The following is a 19,576-nucleotide window of genomic DNA, read 5'->3' on the forward strand; positions in this document are numbered from 1 at the left end:
CCTCCTTAAAAGTGACTCATCCCTTATATCGGGCACGGAAGGCACCGTCTGCTTCTCTCGCGCGCGTTCTACATTCGCGTAAAATTCGCAATCTTGACGAGTAATCGTTTCTAACGTTGTAGGACGAACGGCGAGCTCGTGGGGGAACACGAGCTGCGTGGGGAATTAGCTAATCGATTTGCTATCGCGTCAATTCTTTCAACGCTATCTCCGTACTTATTGATTTTAGACTTTACGTAAAAGATGAGCCATTGCGCACGTTACGAACGTACGTACGTACGTACGTACGTCTGTTCTCCTAATGTTCCTATAATGCGTCTAAGATGATGGCAAAGAGTTTGATAGCGTTATCAATTTTGTGCTATTTTAATTTGAAGGAAATATAATTTGATAATACGGATCATAACTGCCAGTTCAGAGTTCATAAGAAATTTAAAATATTTATTAAAAATTTGAAATATTGAAATCTATATATTTATAGGGAACGGATTTACATGGAGATACGACGACGTGTCGTCGAGCATGTAATACGATGCGTCGACGATGTAAGCAAAATATCCGACAATCGTCGTAAATTTCTATTGCGCAAACGATTCCGGCACAAGTCACGCGAGAATTACCAAAGTATCTCGTGTTCCTAGACCATGGATTAGACAAGTAACGATGACCGAGGGGACTGACCCAACTGACGGTGGAATTTACTGTTATTTAACTACAACAACAAGCTTACGTCCTGATTAATATTCCATCGATCGAATCGCATCACGAACGTCGGAATATCGTGTATTCATTACCGAGCCAGACGGCGGAAGACGAAAGCAATTCATAACATGTTGATTCCTTTGTACTATTCACCGTATCATGTCACCGCGTTAAGAATAAAATCATTTTACCTCAAGATCGCGCGAGGAATCTTTAAAGCAAGGTGATACGACTCCGTAATTTAATGCAAAATTACAATACTCTGTCTCGCGTGATGAATTATACGGATTTAGGGAAAAAACTCGAATCAAATTTGGTTTCTGAATATTGGATCGATATAAATCTATCACGAGAGATGATTCGTAACATAACTGCCAAAGTTATGGCATGAGTCATGTCGTTGTAGGGAAAAGCGCACGTAACAGGGTATACTCATTTAGATATTTTCACAGTAGTAAAATTCCGTGCATCCTTGTCGCCTTTGAGAGCAATATAGAGTTTCCGAGAGTAACCCTGGGTCGCTGATTCATGCTTTAAGACAAAAATTAAACTTTTGCAGCTGCTTGTAGCTATATTTTGAAATTAATATCCATAATAGTTGTTTTTATCGCGTTGTACGTACATCGTTATGTCGTAGATATCCCTATAGTTTTTCAATCTTGTTTCTTCGAAGAAGTGAAATTCCATTAACAAATTTTGCAACGTATATATATATATATATATATGTGTGTGTGTGTGTGTGTGTGTGTGTGTGTGTGTGTGTGTGTAAAAGAAAGGAACTTGTATGGAATTTTCGAGCCATATCTCGTTGATATATATTATAATATTTTCGTAGAACTAAATGGAAATTTTTCTAGGACAAATATATAACGCTCAATTTCTGACCATCGTATTTCCTTTCGATCGAATGAATGGGATGATTCAATGTTCCTACGAGTCACAAATTTCGTAATTCACTCTATACGAGTCAGCTTCCGCGAAGGCTGAGATTTTTATGAATGAACATAAGTGGAGTGTACCCGTACTCACGTACGTGTGTCACGCGGGTGAATGGTTCCCTTCTCACCTCTCTTTTCCATCTGTCCATGCATATGTTATATGTATGTGCGTGTGTATTTTCCTCATTCGTACACACGCACCACGCGCGCGCGCGCGCGCGCACACACACACACACACACACGTTGTAAAGTATATGCTGTACTACGGCGCAACTGAATCAGCCAAATGATGCGTTTTCCGCGTATTCGATCATGACTCAGCTTGGCACAACCGCGATAGAAGTGTCGCTGGAATTCAAGGTCCTTCTAGCGAATAGTGGATAGTGGATGTTGATCGGCAGCGATTGGCAGCGATTATCTCCAATTAATTACGAATGGGTGAAGTACACAGCGAGATGATTAACGGATTTACTGTCATTTCGATTGCACGCGCGCGCGCGCGCCTGTATACTATGTGATGTTGCATAATTGTATACATGAATTCATGTATGCGCATGTTAACAAAATAAATAGGATATATAAGCGCAAATATGCATATATATATATATGTACGCATGAAACTTTCATATTTTCAAATATTCTTTTCTTATCTTAATTGCTCATTGAACTTTGAGTAAATTGTAACGATTTGATAACTAAACATAAGGAAGACTACATGTACAATTATAGACTTCGAACACGGAAGGTACACATATGCGCGATGATTATCCGGATGTTTTTTGTGTAATCGGAAATGTACGCGCGGAAAGATGCACAATACGTTGATTGAAACCTTGGTTACAATTATATTTCATGATCGCATGAATCGTGTCAGAATAGCCTGCTAAGTATAACCGAAGTAGATCTCTCTTCGTACCATGTGTCATTACAAAGAACGCAACGCCTACATTGCATGATTATCTGTCAAATTTAATCTGTTAATTTTATTCTAAGCTTTTTTGACCTCTTCTCAGAGGAGAAAAAAATTCCATTCAACTTTTTCGCGACGAAAAGAGAAATGATGTATTACCAGAAGATAATTATTCTGTCTGTAGACAAAAAATTAACAGAAATTTATCATTCATTATCTTCTTTCCTTTTCAAGTTATATCATACCTATTTAAAAAAAGAAAAGCTATAAGTATCCGTCATTAAACGGCGTCATCGAATACCGTATGAATTTTTTTATCTAAAATAATTTCGCGTCATTATCTACAAATTAACACGACGAATTTGGTACAAGAGATAAATATCTTATTTCTTATTGCTCAAATTTCTCGTAGACACGCTCACAAAACTTGAAATTTGTGAATGCCATTATCGTAATTTGTCATTATTGTAGTGAGACTCGTGTTAGACATGAATATTTATAGCCGGATTACCTTGAATCCGTGTCTCGTCCCAGGTATAACATAATACGATAATATTCTTTTATAAAAATACAATCCGCATCAAGTAGCTGCAGATTAGCAATGGCTAATTGGTTTTGCAGAGTTATTTAATATTGTCGATACAATTGTCATCTGAAACGGTGCTACGATGATTGCTATACATGTAATTTTTATAGAAAAGAAGTTTTCCGTATGTCTCTTCGTACATTCCTCTCGGTGTATATTAATCTTTTCGAACAAGAACAAGCATTACTTGGTACATCAAGTATAATGTATCGTTCCCATGACTTTTGATCGTTAAAATTTCATGTTACTTGCGGTATCGTGACCACTGTTTTTTTGCAGCAAGTTGTAATATACGGTGTTTAATCTCTCTGAACGATATCTCTAATTCGACAATCGAGATATTACAAAGATGCTGGCAATTAAAGCTAATAAATTGTTAATTTCTCTCTCTCTCTCTCTCTCTCTCTCTCTCTCTCTCTCTCAAAGTAGATTGAAAATTTGTCTAATGCTAACGAAAATAGATAAAATGAGTATCTAGGTCGACTTGTACAATTAGTAGATGGCAGGATGCTGCAAAGGCCAAGTGTTTTATGCTAATGAAAACTCGGACGACTCTATCTCTTCGAAACATAACATCTCTTCCGAATACCGGTTCATCCGGATAGAATCATGTGCATGATATTAAGCGACATCTACAATGAGACGTAAGACGTAAGACTTAAGAAATTGATCAATCACAATCAGTTATTCTTCTATAAATCGATTATGATGCCATTATTGGCCAATGATCGATTATGATTGTTATTGGCCAATTTCTTAAGTCTTACGCCTTAAAATCTCATTGTAGACATCGCGCATTAGTGTCGGTCCACAATAGGTGATTTAAGCTTTAAGAAGTAAGAAATTGACCAATTATAATCGAATATGATTGGAAAAGAATAATCGACTATGATTGGTCAATTTCTTACGACTTAAAGATTAAATACTTATTGTGGACCGACACTTAGGCATCGTTTAGACAACAGAGAAATAAGCCTTAAACCGTAAGAAATTGGCTAATCACAGTCGATTTATAGAAGAATAATCGATTGCGTTCGGTCAATTTTTTGCGGTTTAAGGCTTATTTCTCTATTGTAGGATTATTTCTCTAATGTAGTCGTGTCGAAAAATTTAATTTGCTCAATTTTCCATTTAATTGTTTCTATGTTTTATAATCGTCATCTCGTGATTATTAATTTTATTTCACAATTTCATTGAAAATCATTGAAGGTAACTATGCTTAGAATTAAATCCAGTTGAGTATCCAATGCGTACGTGAAATGCGTCTAAATGATTATGTACACGTATATTCGTATACACGTTCGTATACGCGCCGTATTTTATCTTGTCGCGTTATCAACGATAACAGCTTGGTTAACCGTTTATACGTGTTCATTTTTTTCTTGACGAGTTCTTGACGAGAAATAACGAATAACGTGTCAGACATAAATCACACATGATTTTCGTACAGGACTCTCTCATAACGATATCTATTTTACATTTATATAAATACATTTTCTTTATCTCTAAATTGCGCATAAATACCAATTTTTTCCAATCAACATCTTTTTCCACATAAGCTAGTAAATGATATAGATAAAATTTCTACTTGTCGGCTACACGATCGATATTTAGCTGTGATATCATCTGAAAATACAACTTTAGCTCGACAAAAAGATAATGAATAGGTTTAAAAAGTTAATTTAGCGTAGATGTAGTTTTGTTTTGCAACGTTCAAAATATAACGCTTCCTTTCCTCGCAATTGTAAGGGCATTATAAATTCGACATGCATCAAGGCTAATGTGGGTTATATTTTAACTTGATTCGATTAAAGTGCACGCAAGATTGCATATTTTCGATGTTTTAATTTGGAAAAAAATTTCTGTTCCTTGCTTTGGTTTTCCAATTAAATCTTCATGTATTCTTTTTTTAGTTTGACATTTTTACAAATTTCAGTTTCAAATAACGCATCTCTTGTGGATGTCCCTTTCCAATCTTTGAGAATTACACGCGAAACGAGAATTGCACGCGTTTACATTGATTTGTTATACTAATTGTAAGCATCATTAGAAAAGTGATTACTATTCTTATTAAATCGATCATCATTCTAACGAGAGAACACGTCGTTATTTGTCTGTTTCGATCTTTATCGAAAGAAATTTCACATGTATTATTAATGTGAAATAACAATAACGAGAAAAGAACTTTGTCAATTTCACAAATATATGATTCTAAACAACAAGGAATTTTGCTTTGATCGCTAAATGCCATAGAGTCGTAAAAATCGTACGCAAGTTGGTCATAAAATAAAAGGAAGGAGTGCATAAAAAAAGTATCGAGTAGCGCCGACCTTGAAGAGGTCTTTGTCAACGCGAGTAGTATTCCGTATCGTTAGTATTCCGCGTCTTCTTCTTCTCTTGCGAACGTTGTTGGAATATAAAAAATAATTCTCCGATCATCTACCGCTGTTTTGTACAATATGTTTTTCCGTATGTAATCTTAAGTAGCTCTTTAGTACCTTTCTGAGTTGAAAGTATAAGGACGTAAGCTAAATTTCGGAGAAGAAAATTCAAATGAACGATTTAAACGAGAAGTGTGAAACACTAAAATACATGATTACATTATTTTTAAAAGATTTCAAAAATCCAAAATTCTGTATTTAAAATAAATGTATATTAATACAATAAGTAAACTGATATGTAAATTATCCTCTCCTGAATCATGTCATGATAGTAATATTCGAGTCGAGTATAAATAATATCAATTACTTCGAGAAATGCTCGCGACACTTATGTATAATGATTTTATCTATCGCTGTTTCGTCACGTTGCATCGACAGAAAAGCGATTGATTTACAATCGATTTTATCGTGATTATGATTACGGAATAATTTGACAATTCTCTCTTTGTGACATTGCGTGTATCTTTTTATTTCTCTTTTTATATTCCCCACAATAATTCCCCACAAGCCAAACTATAGACAAATATCGACCGGTTGAATACAAAGAATTGAATCGGTTAACATTGGTGTTTGTCAATTATTTGTCATTTATTTGCTTGCGAAACATTATTATCTCAAATTCGGATAACAATATTTCAGCTGTGAGCATAGATTAGAAATGATGAATGTTGAGAGCGAGTGATTCATAAAAAAAAGACCTTAAAAGTTGCTGATTCAACAAGCACGGAAGTAAAATAGTTGAGTTCGCAAGTAACGCGCGAGTGAAGTCGATGCGAGTCGCATGAGTCATCGAGGTGCGAACGACACAAATGCCAAGTTTTCTTGTTTTCTATCGACGATAAGACGTATTCGAAGTTTCGAGTTTCAACATTGCCGTTGTCAATGTCAGTTGATGCTAATGCGTATATAATGCCCGATACATTTGTTAATTTTACAACTGCGTTTTACTTAAAAAAAGAAAAAAATAAATAAGAGAGCTCAAAGAATTCGGAACGATGCGATACGATAGGAAATAATAATATCGACGACGGGAAAGAAACGAACGTTTCAGTGATTTAAGATTAACAGTTACAGGTACAGTACAACGGGAACAATTTTTAGAATAACCAACTACTAGTGTATTACATAACGAACGACGGCACGTGCAAATTCCACGTGTCGGCTTACGTAAATCGCAGGGACGCGTTCGCGGAAATAGAGATAGCGGTTTCGAGTCGTCGAGAGATCAGACAGTCACTTTTGGCACGCGACGACGACGACGACGACGACGGTGATGATAATTGTTGTTGTTGTTGTTGTTGTTGTTATTATTATTATTATTATTATTATTATTATTATTATTATTATTATTATTATTATTATATATTTGACACAAACTAATTTGAAAATACTTCATCTTTAATACGTCTTGTTGTTGTCTCTTGAATTTAGCCGATGATTTCTCACTCCTTCCGCGACAATTCCTTCATGCGACTTCGCTGTCAATTATTTCCCGTTATTCGTTTTATTCCGAGTCAATCTCTCTTTCGATCTATTTTTTTCACTTTTCTCTTTTGAGATTTACATAATTCAAGGCTTACAAGGATGAAAGCCGATTATTTAATTGTAATGTAAGAAAAAAGCGATCCAAGTTTCATTATCTCTGACGCCGGGGAATGTGTGTTCTGGATTCAAGATCGCCGGCGCGTGTCTTATCGATAGGTATTAGGTATTACCCGGTATATCTCGGTGAGTTTGTCGTACGCGCGACGCGTCGCGACGCCGCTGTTATGTACCTTGGCTTTTTGTCTTTCTTGTCAACGCGCGTGATGCTCGATTACTAATCGCTCGTGCTTGAGAACAAATGAGTATGTTTCGTCTTGTGCAACAGCCGCGTAGCTTTGCTTTGTCCTTCGATTCGTACGTTAAAAGCTGTCGAAACGCCGCGTCGTGCTGGGATAGCGATATCGACGTGATATATTTGACTTGCCTAGAAAGAACCCTATAAATACCCTATTGTCATATCAAACTCGACTCGAACTTGATATGAGTCTTCGATCGTGATAAAGAAATCCTGTTATTTGTTGAATTTTAGGTTGGATTGTAAAATGTTTAACGGTAACATTTTGCTGTTTATACGATGGTGGCGGAAAATCCCCACAAAGGCTTGTCAAGGACTCTAAAACCGCAATGTAATTCTTCATCTACAAAGCAAAAATTATTTTTCAACAAACGACATAATATGCGGAATGGAAGAAGGAATGCCGCTGGCTTAAAAGAGTAAAGGTATAAGGAACGTAAAGGAACGAACGATCGCTAGATCGAGCGAGAGATGAGAATATCTATGATCGGATCTTTATTATTCCGATGACGACCGGTCCGTGATCCGTGTTCAGACTGTGAATCCGATGACGATCGCGGTGACAAAGGCCAACATACGCGATCTCCACAGAGTGTATTTCCGTGTTGAGGTATATACATTATTTACAATTTCCTAGTATAATTTACGAGAAAAAAAACGAAAGGAAGATACGTACGGGATTAGATGACTTGGCATCTTGCCGAGAACTGGAACGTTGGACTGGATCGTCAAGATCACGTTGTCCGATTATCGACGAAAAAAATGAATTTTACCAATCTCATGTCACCTTATGATCTTTGAAGTACAAGATTTTGATTATTGAAAAGGATAAAACGTTTTTGTTTGTGTAAAGTTTCATTAACGTGATAATTTTTGCAGCACACGCAGCGATATGTTTTTTTTTTTTTTTTTCTAAATATGCATACTCACCAACGCGATAATTACCGTCTGACATTACAAATGACTTTTCTATAATCGTATAAACAAGTGTATCGTGCGATGACGCGTAACACAGCAATATGTTTTATTAAATATTATTATTCTCGCGAGGATTAAGATTTTGGCTTTTGGGCATCTACACGTGCGCGCGCGCTTGATTAATTTAAAAATGAATCTGAATCTTTGTTCTTCAAGTTATCTGTTGAAGAGTCATCGGATTGAGAATAGGTAAATGTCAGATATCTTTCGCGTTTCTTCTACTTGTTCAATGACGCTAAATAACAAAGAGTGATTTTTCGGTGCGTTTACTTAAATCGACAATTAAATTTCTTAATCGCGTCAAATGTGTGATTTAACATTTTAACAGAGAACTCGCGGTATATGTATGTAACACGTATGTGTGTTAACTTTACTCGCGACAATGCAGAAGAGAGAAACAAAAGTTCCTACGGTAATCGCGAGAAATGCTCCAAATGTGATTCGTTATAGTAGTATCAAGGAATTGCGTTCAGACATTGTACATCGCAAAGATCTAATCTACGATACCCGATGTAATCGCATATCGCGTTTGGAGATAAACATTTTTCCACGGATTGCTCGTCGTCTCAACGCGAATTCATATGTGCAATGCGATTTTGCATTACTCATATATGACGCATCGCGCATGAAGAGTACATAATTACATTACAAAATTTCCCATAAATCATTAATTTTCTTTCTTCCGAATATCGGAGCGCAAATTCCGCTGCAAGGCAAACTCGCTACATGATTTGCATAATATGCATATCGAAAACGAATTGATAAAACTGAAATTTAATTTCCTCACACAGTGAGAAATATAATTATAATTATATAATATATATTTTTGCCTTTGGTGTGAAAGAGAATGATAATTGTTATTTTCTTACCGCGGCAGTGGTGTCACTGATGACGACATTGGTTGGTACCGCCTCCGTATTCACGTATAAAGTGAGAAGCGTTATCGCTATCAGATAACCATCAACTCTTTGTAGACGTGAAACTATCTCGGTCCACCTCGTCATATTTTCGATAACGCCAAGTTTCCACTATGGAATGGATCACCGTGACTTTTTTTCGCTTCTTTACACTCCTCTGGAGAACACTGAATGCACAGGTTGCACGTGTCGATTTCCCTGCTGTCGTAAAACACGCCGTCGTACCGTCGAGAATCGTGATCGCGAGGAAGACGATGTGAAATCGATGAGATAGGTATTTTGGATTTAACCAAAGTTTTAATTAAAGTATTACTCTCTCCAGGAAAACCGTCCCGTGTGCACGATTTGAAAATCGAGGTCTCGTCGTTATCGCTCGTATTAATTTTGCGAAAGGAAAGAGAGATTCTCTCGATATCAGCTGTTTTCCACTATCCAGTATCTTACGGACGGAATACCGTTTGGCAGGGCAGTCTTAAACGCGGTTGCCACAACACTATCGATCTCGTGGTTCGCCACGGGGTTCTTTCGCTCTGTTGCTTCGAGCGTGACTCCTCGGCTCGCGTGTACGCGTCTCGCATGCACCTCGTTCGATTTTCAGTCCGACAGAGAGAGACCTCCCTCTTCTCCGATTGTGCGGAGATTGTGCTCGTTTCGATCGAATCCTCGAGATCGAGGAGTGAAGGAAAAGAAAAAGAATAAAAAGAAAAAAGAAACAGAGAGAAAGAGAGAGAGAGAGAGAGAGGGGGGGGAGAGAGAGAGAGAGAGAGGGGAGGAAAGGAAAAAGAAAGGTCGATATTGATAATAACGCGTAAGGATAAATCACTGTCAAAGTGATCCACGCCAAGGAAGAGGAGAATCGACGAAAAGCGCGCGGGTATGCGGAGCTGCTCTATCTGGAGTCCACCGCTACTCTGAATCATAATCAGTCTGCCACTGACTTTTATCGAGATCTCCCACCATAGGTAGGCGATGGCCACGGTCACCACTCGCGCGCATCACGGCGCTCCTACACGTGCACGTAGGATACATGTGCAACGCTGCTGCCATCGCGTGCACAATAGTGATCAGATCGGGTGCAGATAGGGTAACATTTTTTACGAAATTTTAGAAAATACAAATTTTATTCCCAATCTCTCCTTCAAATATTCTCCTCGAAATATTTTCCTTACTCACCATCACCACAGGCACGAAACATCACAGGTCTTACAATAATAATTTTTTTATAATATTTGTCTTATCTCTAACTTGTTATTACTGAATCGAGATTGAGTCGAATTGCCGTTCAACTATCAACGACAAACAGTTGAGAAACTGAATAATTATAGGATGCTACTTGTTTGCCCTGTTTTGAATCAAAATTTATAGAGCTCGATCTTGCTTGAGAATTTCTAGCTCTGTTGTAGGAGACTTCAGATTTAAAAAAGAGGAGAATGTCTATATTGTTGATATCGCATTATCGACTGATAACGGGTAATGGAAATTCTTAACATTGGTGTGTAATCCGATGATTACAACTCTAGATGATATGTCGTATTATTTTAGCGAAGGTCTATAGCTGGCTCTATATCACGTTTCCTTCGTTAATGATCCATTCTTAATTTTTAACAAATGATTACGAATCCCGAATTCCCGTTTGGGAAAGGTTAAGATACAGTATTATTGGTATCACTCTTATCACATATTTTCTTCAATCATTAATTACGAGAGGAGCGAATCTATTATCGCGACAAATAATCAAATCGATCCTTGCATGATATTTCAATTATATGTTTAAATATAAAGATTCTCAATATTTTTTTGAAGGGAACTTTTATCTCGGGAGATTGCGTGAGTAACTCTGTGACTCATTCGGGTTTTAGGCTGCTTTCTATTCTCAAGAATTCTTTTAGCAATGCCGACGACCGCAGACTCGATTCCACATCAGGATTGATGCATGAATTTCATATGTAGATGAACCTTTGCAACAAGATTTAAGTTATTTTTCAGTCGGTTTGCATTAGATTTGATTTAACGCGTTAGATTAATGTGTGTGTGTGTGTGTGCGTGTGTGTGCGCGCGCTTGATGATATTTTAAGAGTGGTATTTCAAGATATTTATTGTATTACGCGGAAAGAATATTTTGATGTAAATTAATATAATAAGGTTTTACATTGAAATTGTGAAGTGTAATAATTTGATCAATAATTTTGCCATAATTATAGTACTGTTGTATAATAAATTTTGAGAATATTCCACTTATCAATTGGTTTATCGACACGTCATTGTTACAAAGGATATCTATGTATATTAATTAAAATCGTGAGTCTCGTGGACGAATCTTGTCTTGAATGCGAATGAATGCAAAGTGAACGAGTGAGTAAGCGTCGAATTTTTAAATGCGCGCGATTCTCGCTCTGCATTTTATTTCTTAACAAATAAAGATATGTCATTCTTTTCTTCTCCGATTCGTCTTTCGTTTGATTTAATTTGAAAAAAAATCTTTAGGTTTCTTCCTTCTTTGATTTTATCCACAATCATTATCTTCAAATCTTTTATAAATTCGCTAAACTCTTCTTACGCGAATGAAAAGTTTTTCATTCTCGTCATTCCATTCAAATATGAGTGTAATGATCTTTTGACACGCAAATAAAAGTCCAACGATTTGATTTCGGAACGATAAATGCGTACGTTAGAAAAGTGTTTTGCTTCGCAAAATTTCATTTTTATCTTGACAAAGGATAAAATGCACGATACATCTTTAGTACTCAGATGTATAATCTATCAATATAATCCAAAGATGCACGAATTTGCGATTTAGAATTTACGTGTGCATTCGATTCAGTTCTTCGATTTTTAAATTTAAAGATTGGATCCCGTTCATAATCTTATTTAAAATTTCGTGATTTATTGATTTAAAAAAAATTTTGCATATACGGAATGTTTCAACTGTTTGTAGAAAAGAAACCGGTACTAAAACCTGTTTTTTTGTTTTGGAAAGTAATATCGCGCAAATATACATTAAATGAATATATATCATGTGTGGTACATGTCACTTCATGTATAATTGTTGAATAGAGTTGTAAGGAATTTGTCTGAACGTTACAACACGAAATGTCATTTATTTCTCAATATTTGACATATTGTATATTAATTTTATATACACACATTCACACATACACGCGCGCGCGCGCCCACACACACACACACACACACACACACACACACACACACACACACACACGCACGCACACACACACATACATACATAAAATAATATAATTATAAAGAGCATCAAAAAAGCATTTTTGTTCGTGAGGTTAGTCCTTGGGACAGGGCAGATATAATGCCTGCTTTTTAATAGAGAAAAATAGTAGAGAGGTGGACGTTGAGGTCGACGAAGACATCAGCTCGAGACGATCGCGTCCCCCATGCCGCACCCAAAAATTATATCCCGCACGCTTTAGTCCCCGTTCTCTCTCTCTCTTTCTCTCTCTCTCTCTCTCTCTCTCTCTCTCTCTCTCTCTCTCTCTCTCTCTCTCTCTCCCTCCCTCTCCCTCTCTCTCCCCCTCCCCCCTCTCCCTCTCACTCTCCCTCTCTCGTCATCCTCTCCCTCTCGTTAAGCTGCATATGCCGCAATAATCGTTTATCAATCCAATGATTCGCCTGATCCCTTCGGTTCTTCTCAGCATCAATATATCTACCTGTATGAAGGTCAAAGCTATTGTTGCACTGGATTTTGCTTATCTCATTTCTAATTATAACAATTAACGCAATTGTTGCTTCTAGAGTATATTAAAAAACAAAAATATATATATCTCTATACATATATTTTAATTATTGATATTATCTTGTCGAATGACGGCTAGTGCTATTAGTTTATCTCAGATCTTTCTTCTCTCTAGAGAGTCAATGCAAAACTTTTGTCTAGATGATTTGTAGTATCCTTGATTGTGTTTGCATTGACATGATAGATTCACTAATTATTCGTGACATTTTGTCTCGAATGACATATTTTTCAATACTTAATATGATACTTATGATATTAATATAAATAGGAAAATTAAAAGATTATTACTTAGTCCTACAATTTTTAAACTCTGATAATTTTTGTTTTATTTAACTGGGTTTAATGTATAAAGATGTATGTATATATATACATAAAGATGTATGTATATACTCTGTAAAATGTAGGTGATACCGAGTTTTTTTCTCTCCAAAGAGCAGGAAGAGTGTGTTATACGAATTATATGTGCGAGATGTATATTTCCAGGCTGCGCGGAAACCAATCATTATATACTACTAATGAAAGCTATTCATTCTCTGTGCGTTTATGTGATTCATCACGACGAATGGCTTCTTCGTAAAGAAGCCAATACTCGGAAGTAACATCCATAAAAACCCGTAAAATCATTCAAAGAGATGCTCTCTTATAAAGATTTATACTATCGATTAAATCTCAAGTAGTATATATCACATATATTCGTGAGGAAAAATTCCACGATTGCGATAAACGATAACGATAAATGAATCATTCCTTTAAATTCACGTTTAAATTTATTAATCTTAGTTACATGAGAACAGTAACAATGTAACAATGAGTAACAAATGGTACTTTAATTTTGGAACAAAACAATATTTTGTACATTTTTTTACGAAAAATGCGAGCAGAGAAACATAATTACTGGATACTTTTGTTAAACATGTTTAATTCTCGTTTGATCGATATATGGAAATACCGATGTTCGCACCGATAAATATCGAAGGGTGCTTTCCTCGCGATCGATGAGTCAGCGAATTGCCCAGCAATCATTTCCGACATTGTAGTCAATCTACAAAGAGGATCTTGTTGTTTTTCCTAAAAATTTTTTCATTTTGCGATGAGATTATAAACGTCTACAGGATGTAAATTCGGAAAAAAAAAAAAAAAAAACGGAAGACGGGGTGTAAATCGCGATGATATCGAAAATAACTTTCGGTAGAAAGTTTCGCAGGAACCTGATGAAATTCCTGTTTGACTTAGTAACTCACTTGGTAGCTTGGTAGCTTGGTGACTTGGTAGCTCACGAAATCGCGTCTAATCTAATTTCTATGCTTATGATATATCGTATAGTCAGTTATGCAAATTAAAGCAAAAAATTGTATTGACCATTATACAAAGATCCTTATACGGGAAATTTTGATGAAAAATCGTGAGATTGCCACGGAATTTCTTACTATCGCTCGTATCCTTTCGCCCTTTCGCACTTTCGTATATCGCGCTCGATTGTCCTTATTACGTTGTTAACGTTGTATAGACTCGCCTTCGAAATGCTATGATAATAAATCATTCTTATGCGAAAATCGTTGGCGTAATTATGCGCAAGGTTTACGTGTCGTATTTCCCTTTCCCGTTTGATTCACATGCGGCACGATGGACCGCGTCCATCGTCCGAAAGGTCATCGCGCGCCATCGATGCCAGAAAAAAAAATCTGCGACGGATCTCGACGGAGATGTTTTTGCCCCATCTTTCTATTAAACGAGACTCTCTAATTCTATTAAACGAGATTCTTTAATTCGACATCCGCGGCTTTATATCCGCGTAATCTTCGATCGCGAGGTAAATCGTCAATAGAATCTTGGCGAAATCAAATGTGAAATTTTCTCGAGATGGAAAAATTGAAAGTTAATCAATTGGTAACACGCCTTCAATCTTCGCGGAACGTACAGGATTCTGTGAAAACTATTGAAAACTAAAAACGGAATCAATAATTTCTGACTCTCTGAGTCAGAGTAGTTGTCGGTCGTTTGATCGAGCACGAAACGAGTTTCTATGAGATATAATTACGAGAGTAAATACATATCTGAATACATATGAATCAATATGAATAAAAGCACAAGTCTCACTCGCGTGATTTTCTCGCTCGGATCAACGATTCAACGGATGCACCTTGCTTACAAAGATGCGATGTAGCGTTTCAAAGCATTTTCAACGAAAAAGCGTGGTCAATCATGTCATCGTGCATACACGCGACCGTGTGTCACGAGAGCGTGCACGTGATGCCTGCAGTTGCTCGCCTCGCAAATTTCTGCACAATCGGACGACGGAAGTCGAAATGACTTTGTGTATCTGCACAGGGAAATCTGCACACTAGAAAATCAATCTTCACCACTATGTTTATTGTAATCACAGCGATCCGCTGTGATTTCCATGTGAAAAAGATGAGCCATTCCGCCTTCCGAAATCGGAAAAAGAAAACGTTTAATCGTCATACGTACGTCGAAGCGATGCGTACATACAAGCGTACAAAGGCGTACACAAGGTACGATGGAGTTGTCCTGGATTGGCAACTATTGAGCTTTCGAATTCAATAGTTGCCGAAATATTATTTTTCTTTCGCTAGATCGATGTTGACAGAAGCATTTGAACGTAAAGCGACTGTATCGAGAAAAATGCGGCGCGGTCGATTTCGCGACGCGCTTATATGACTTTGTCGCAATTATCCGACGACTAGATTTCAATTCCACGCTTCGTTTCACGAAGCGAAAATTGTCGCAACCGGTGTCAGCACTCGGTTCGCAGCGCACGGCGCGCTTTACTATGTTTACAGATTTCCAAGTCGTTTTTTGTTTTGCATCAAATTTCAATCTTTTTTACGTTACGTTTTCATCACGATGAAACATATTCTTCTTGTGACAGTTTTGTAATTCAGCGTACTCGAAAGCGTATTTTCGTTCCCGAGCGTTAAAAGTGATCCTAGCTCGCAAAAACAAAACACACGTATTCGGTATGTATGTATGTATATACTATATAGTAATTGACGCGGTGTATACCGCGTCTAAATAAAGATTACTGCGGTTTTACTGCGTTTTTAATGCGACTTATAGAAAAAGAAAGAAGAAACGCACATTGTGGCGATATACAGATGCTACATGTGCGGCACGACGTTTCCTAGAGAAGAGAGGCGCAGCCGGATAGGATAGACTCCGGATGACTACGGTGCAAAGTTCAGGTTCGGAGGAACACGCTCTATCGGTTGGGCTTCTCCGTTTCTACGTACGTACGCGATTGATTACGGTTTGCGCACGTATGATTACATTTCGCTCAACCATTCGTATCCTACACCTATCCCCCCCCCCCCCCCCTCCGCACTCGACAAGACTCGACATGACTTTTTCGCCAAATTGACAATCGTGTAATTATCTATTGAAAAGTTTCGTAGAATTCATCGCTTGCACGAAGGCAGCAAAGACAGTAGGATGGGACATTTGACGAGCCGTTTCTTTTGTCGCTTACAAAGAAATCGTACATCAATACACGCGCATCAATACAATTGGTATATTCACGCGTGGATTTTTCATCGAATATGCACTTACAATTAGCGAGGAAGATGCATGAATTCGAGAATATGAATATGAATATCCAAGATCCATGAAAGATGTTCTATTTTGAATTGTCAAGTCGCTCGCGTCTTTTCCCCGTTGCAATTTTATCGAAGATTGTTGTCGAAAACGAAGAATAAAGACAATAGCAGTCCCGCACGTGTAATCTCGAAAAATCTAAGACATTGTTTCGAGGTACGCATCTGCATCGCACGCAGAATAAAGCGCGCGGGCTGCTCTTTTGTCCTCTTTTACGATCCGTCGCACATTACTGGCGTCATGAAAAAAGCTGGCACTACGTATTTATACGTTATGGCGCGTATATTATGTATACTTCATCTGCCAGGACAAGAGCAGACGGAGACGCGACGCGACGGTCGGTGCTGACCATGGGTAGGTTCACTGATCCCGTCCTCTTCGAGGCGTACGCTCTTTCATCGCAGCGCAGCTTTGCGAAATATACGTTCGCGACTCGCCCGCGTCGAAAAAAAAGTGACAGAGTGTGAGAGAGAGAGAGAGAGAGAGAGAGAGAGAGAGAGAGAGAGAGAGAGAGAGAGAGAGAGCGGGGGGGGGGAGAGAGAGGGAGAAAAGACGGGGAAATGAGAAGAAAAGGGCAGCTTGAAGTCTCTCTCTTACGCTCAGGAGACAACATAGCCATGATGTGAAAGCAAAAGAGGGGCATGCGTTACATCCGAGTTTATTCCGTCGGCTGCTGAATGTCAATGCTTGAGACGATTCCCAGAAATAAAATAAGTCAGCTTTGTTGCATCCCGAGTCTCGTATGTGAAGAAATCGAGTTGTTTAACGACGTCTCAGTTAAATGGCATATAAATATTAAATATATTCTTTATACAACCTTAATGATTTGTTATTTAATAAACAAACATCAAGAATTAACATTAGATTTCATACTACGACTCGCAAATAATTGAATAAACTATTTCCCACGACCGGCGAGAAATTCGTAGATTTATTCGTAGATTTATATCAGACCCTTAACTTTGATTTAATTGAACATAATCATTTTGACTTTCACATCATTCGACGGTGTACAAATTCATGAAACGAGTAACCGCAGCCACTTTACTTTCGTACTTTCGTAACATCGCACGATCGAAGAAACGACCGCATATACTATACGTGAAAATGCGATTGACCATGCATCTTTGAATGCATATCGTATCTTTGGAAGCAGGTTTGAGATGAAAGAATCTTTGTGCTTTGATGCTTGCGTTTAATTCAAGTATCTCGTAATTATTATTCATGGAAACTCGTTTCTTGCTCTTTCCGTGCGAACTCAAACTGGCAACTCGTGAGTCACAAATCAGAAAACATCTCTTTCATTTTCAGTTTCGAATTCATTGGAATTGGGCATTCTACGAATGTACTGTAAATTTTCATCCGGAGGAAAGTATATTTTAATTCGTCTAATTTTTTAATAAATCACTTTATTTAACTGGAGAAATTAATGCGAATGCATTACCACTACGATACTACTTTGAAATATGCATCATGCGCTAGTGACAAACAACAAATATCGCCATTATTAACGTACGACTCTTTATCGAGATGAATAATGATTGTCAGGGCCAGGCTAAAGAGATATATTAATTGCAGACATCTCTCATCGAGTAAGCCGCTCTTCAGTAAGTCCTCTTGGGAAAAACGCACGAGTGCACTCGCGTGCGCGTGCGTTTCTGTTTGCGGTAGAGAAGAGGACTACCTCCTCTTATACGCGTTTCCGAGGACAAAAAGGACCTTGAAGAATTCTTCGACTAGAGTCACCGACATTCCCGCAGGAGTCATCCCATTATATTTAAATTAGATGACTATACGGTATACATCGAAACCTGTATGGCTAATTCACATAGACGTAAAACCATTCTTGTTTGTTATGCAAATATTCGGAGTGTTCCATTATTACCACACGATTCTAACGTATCGTTCAATTGATAAGATTTAAGAATTTTTCTACGAAAACGTCGAGATTCCAACAATTTTCGATTAAAAGCAATTAGAATTGACTATAGATCTATAGATCTATAGATTATTTCTATAGAATACAAAAAAATCGCTGCAAAATCTAGAAAAAAATAATGCGTGTCAAAGTTACAAATGGTTTCCACTATAAGAAACTTTATTATTATACGTATCGAGACGTACAATGAAGCGTAAAATGTAAAACACATAATAATAATAATAATAATAATAATAATAATAATAACAACAACAACAACAACAACAACAACAACAACAACAATATAATGATAACGACAATGATGATAATAATGATGATAATGGTGATGATACTGATGACGACAACATTAACAACAATAATAAAAAATGATAAAATTAATAATAATATTAATAACTAATTAAACAGATTTGTACGCATCAAACGATTACGAATTTATACTTAATCTGATTAAACGTAAAACGCATAACATTAAATATTTAACATAATTAAACCTTAATCGTGCAAATTAATTAATTAAATCGACATTTAAAATTGAATTGTGATTTGTTTCCTAATATCATGCGAATATCACTTTGTTCTAAAGGATAAATCAATAATAATTTCTTCTTTAAATCATTTATATCATTTATAAATATATATATATATGATAATTCGATGTAATGTGAGAGGTATCGCGACTGTGTACTTGTAATCATCAATTATTAAAATATTCTTTCTTAAATAATAAAAGAAATTGAAAATAGGAGAGAATATTTAATTTTATAGTAGAGATTATTGTAATTGTAAATATATATTGTGAATAAATATATATATATATATATATATATATATATACATATAGTCTAATATATATATATATATATATATATATATATATATATATATATGCACCTTAGAATGAAACATTAATTTGTAACAAATACGAGCGAGGCAAGTCATTACCAGAG

General features: G+C 36.7%; 1 protein-coding gene and 1 long non-coding RNA gene across 7 annotated transcripts in view; one reads left to right on the top strand and one right to left on the bottom strand.

The window, feature by feature from the left end:
- The window catches only part of LOC105424383 (Matrix metalloproteinase 1), a 22,494-nt gene extending 12,275 nt beyond the window's left edge, over window positions 1–10,219 (bottom strand). For 4 of the 5 annotated variants that reach the window (XM_011634577.3, XM_011634576.3, XM_089078726.1 and 1 more), the window contains exon 1: window positions 9,265–10,219. In XM_011634577.3, the coding sequence (XP_011632879.1) occupies window positions 9,265–9,399 (135 nt within the window). In that variant the 5' untranslated portion in view covers window positions 9,400–10,219. Of the gene's footprint in view, window positions 1–8,093; window positions 9,239–9,264 lie in introns of those variants that run through there. The other variant, XM_089078727.1, reaches the window with a different exon arrangement.
- On the top strand, window positions 6,446–8,251 carry LOC148936171 (uncharacterized). Of its 2 annotated transcripts, none has more exons than XR_016139711.1 (2): window positions 6,446–6,651; window positions 7,652–8,251. It is a non-coding gene; the product is annotated as an uncharacterized LOC148936171 (long non-coding RNA). The 2 variants fall into 2 exon arrangements; XR_016139710.1 differs by lacking the exon at window positions 6,446–6,651 and adding an exon at window positions 6,699–6,859.
- Window positions 10,220–19,576: the final 9,357 nt, after the last annotated feature.

This window comes from Pogonomyrmex barbatus, unplaced genomic scaffold (genome assembly GCF_055798465.1).
Source record: "Pogonomyrmex barbatus isolate J1 unplaced genomic scaffold, ASM5579846v1 scaffold29, whole genome shotgun sequence".
In the NCBI taxonomy this organism is placed as follows: domain Eukaryota; kingdom Metazoa; phylum Arthropoda; class Insecta; order Hymenoptera; family Formicidae; genus Pogonomyrmex; species Pogonomyrmex barbatus.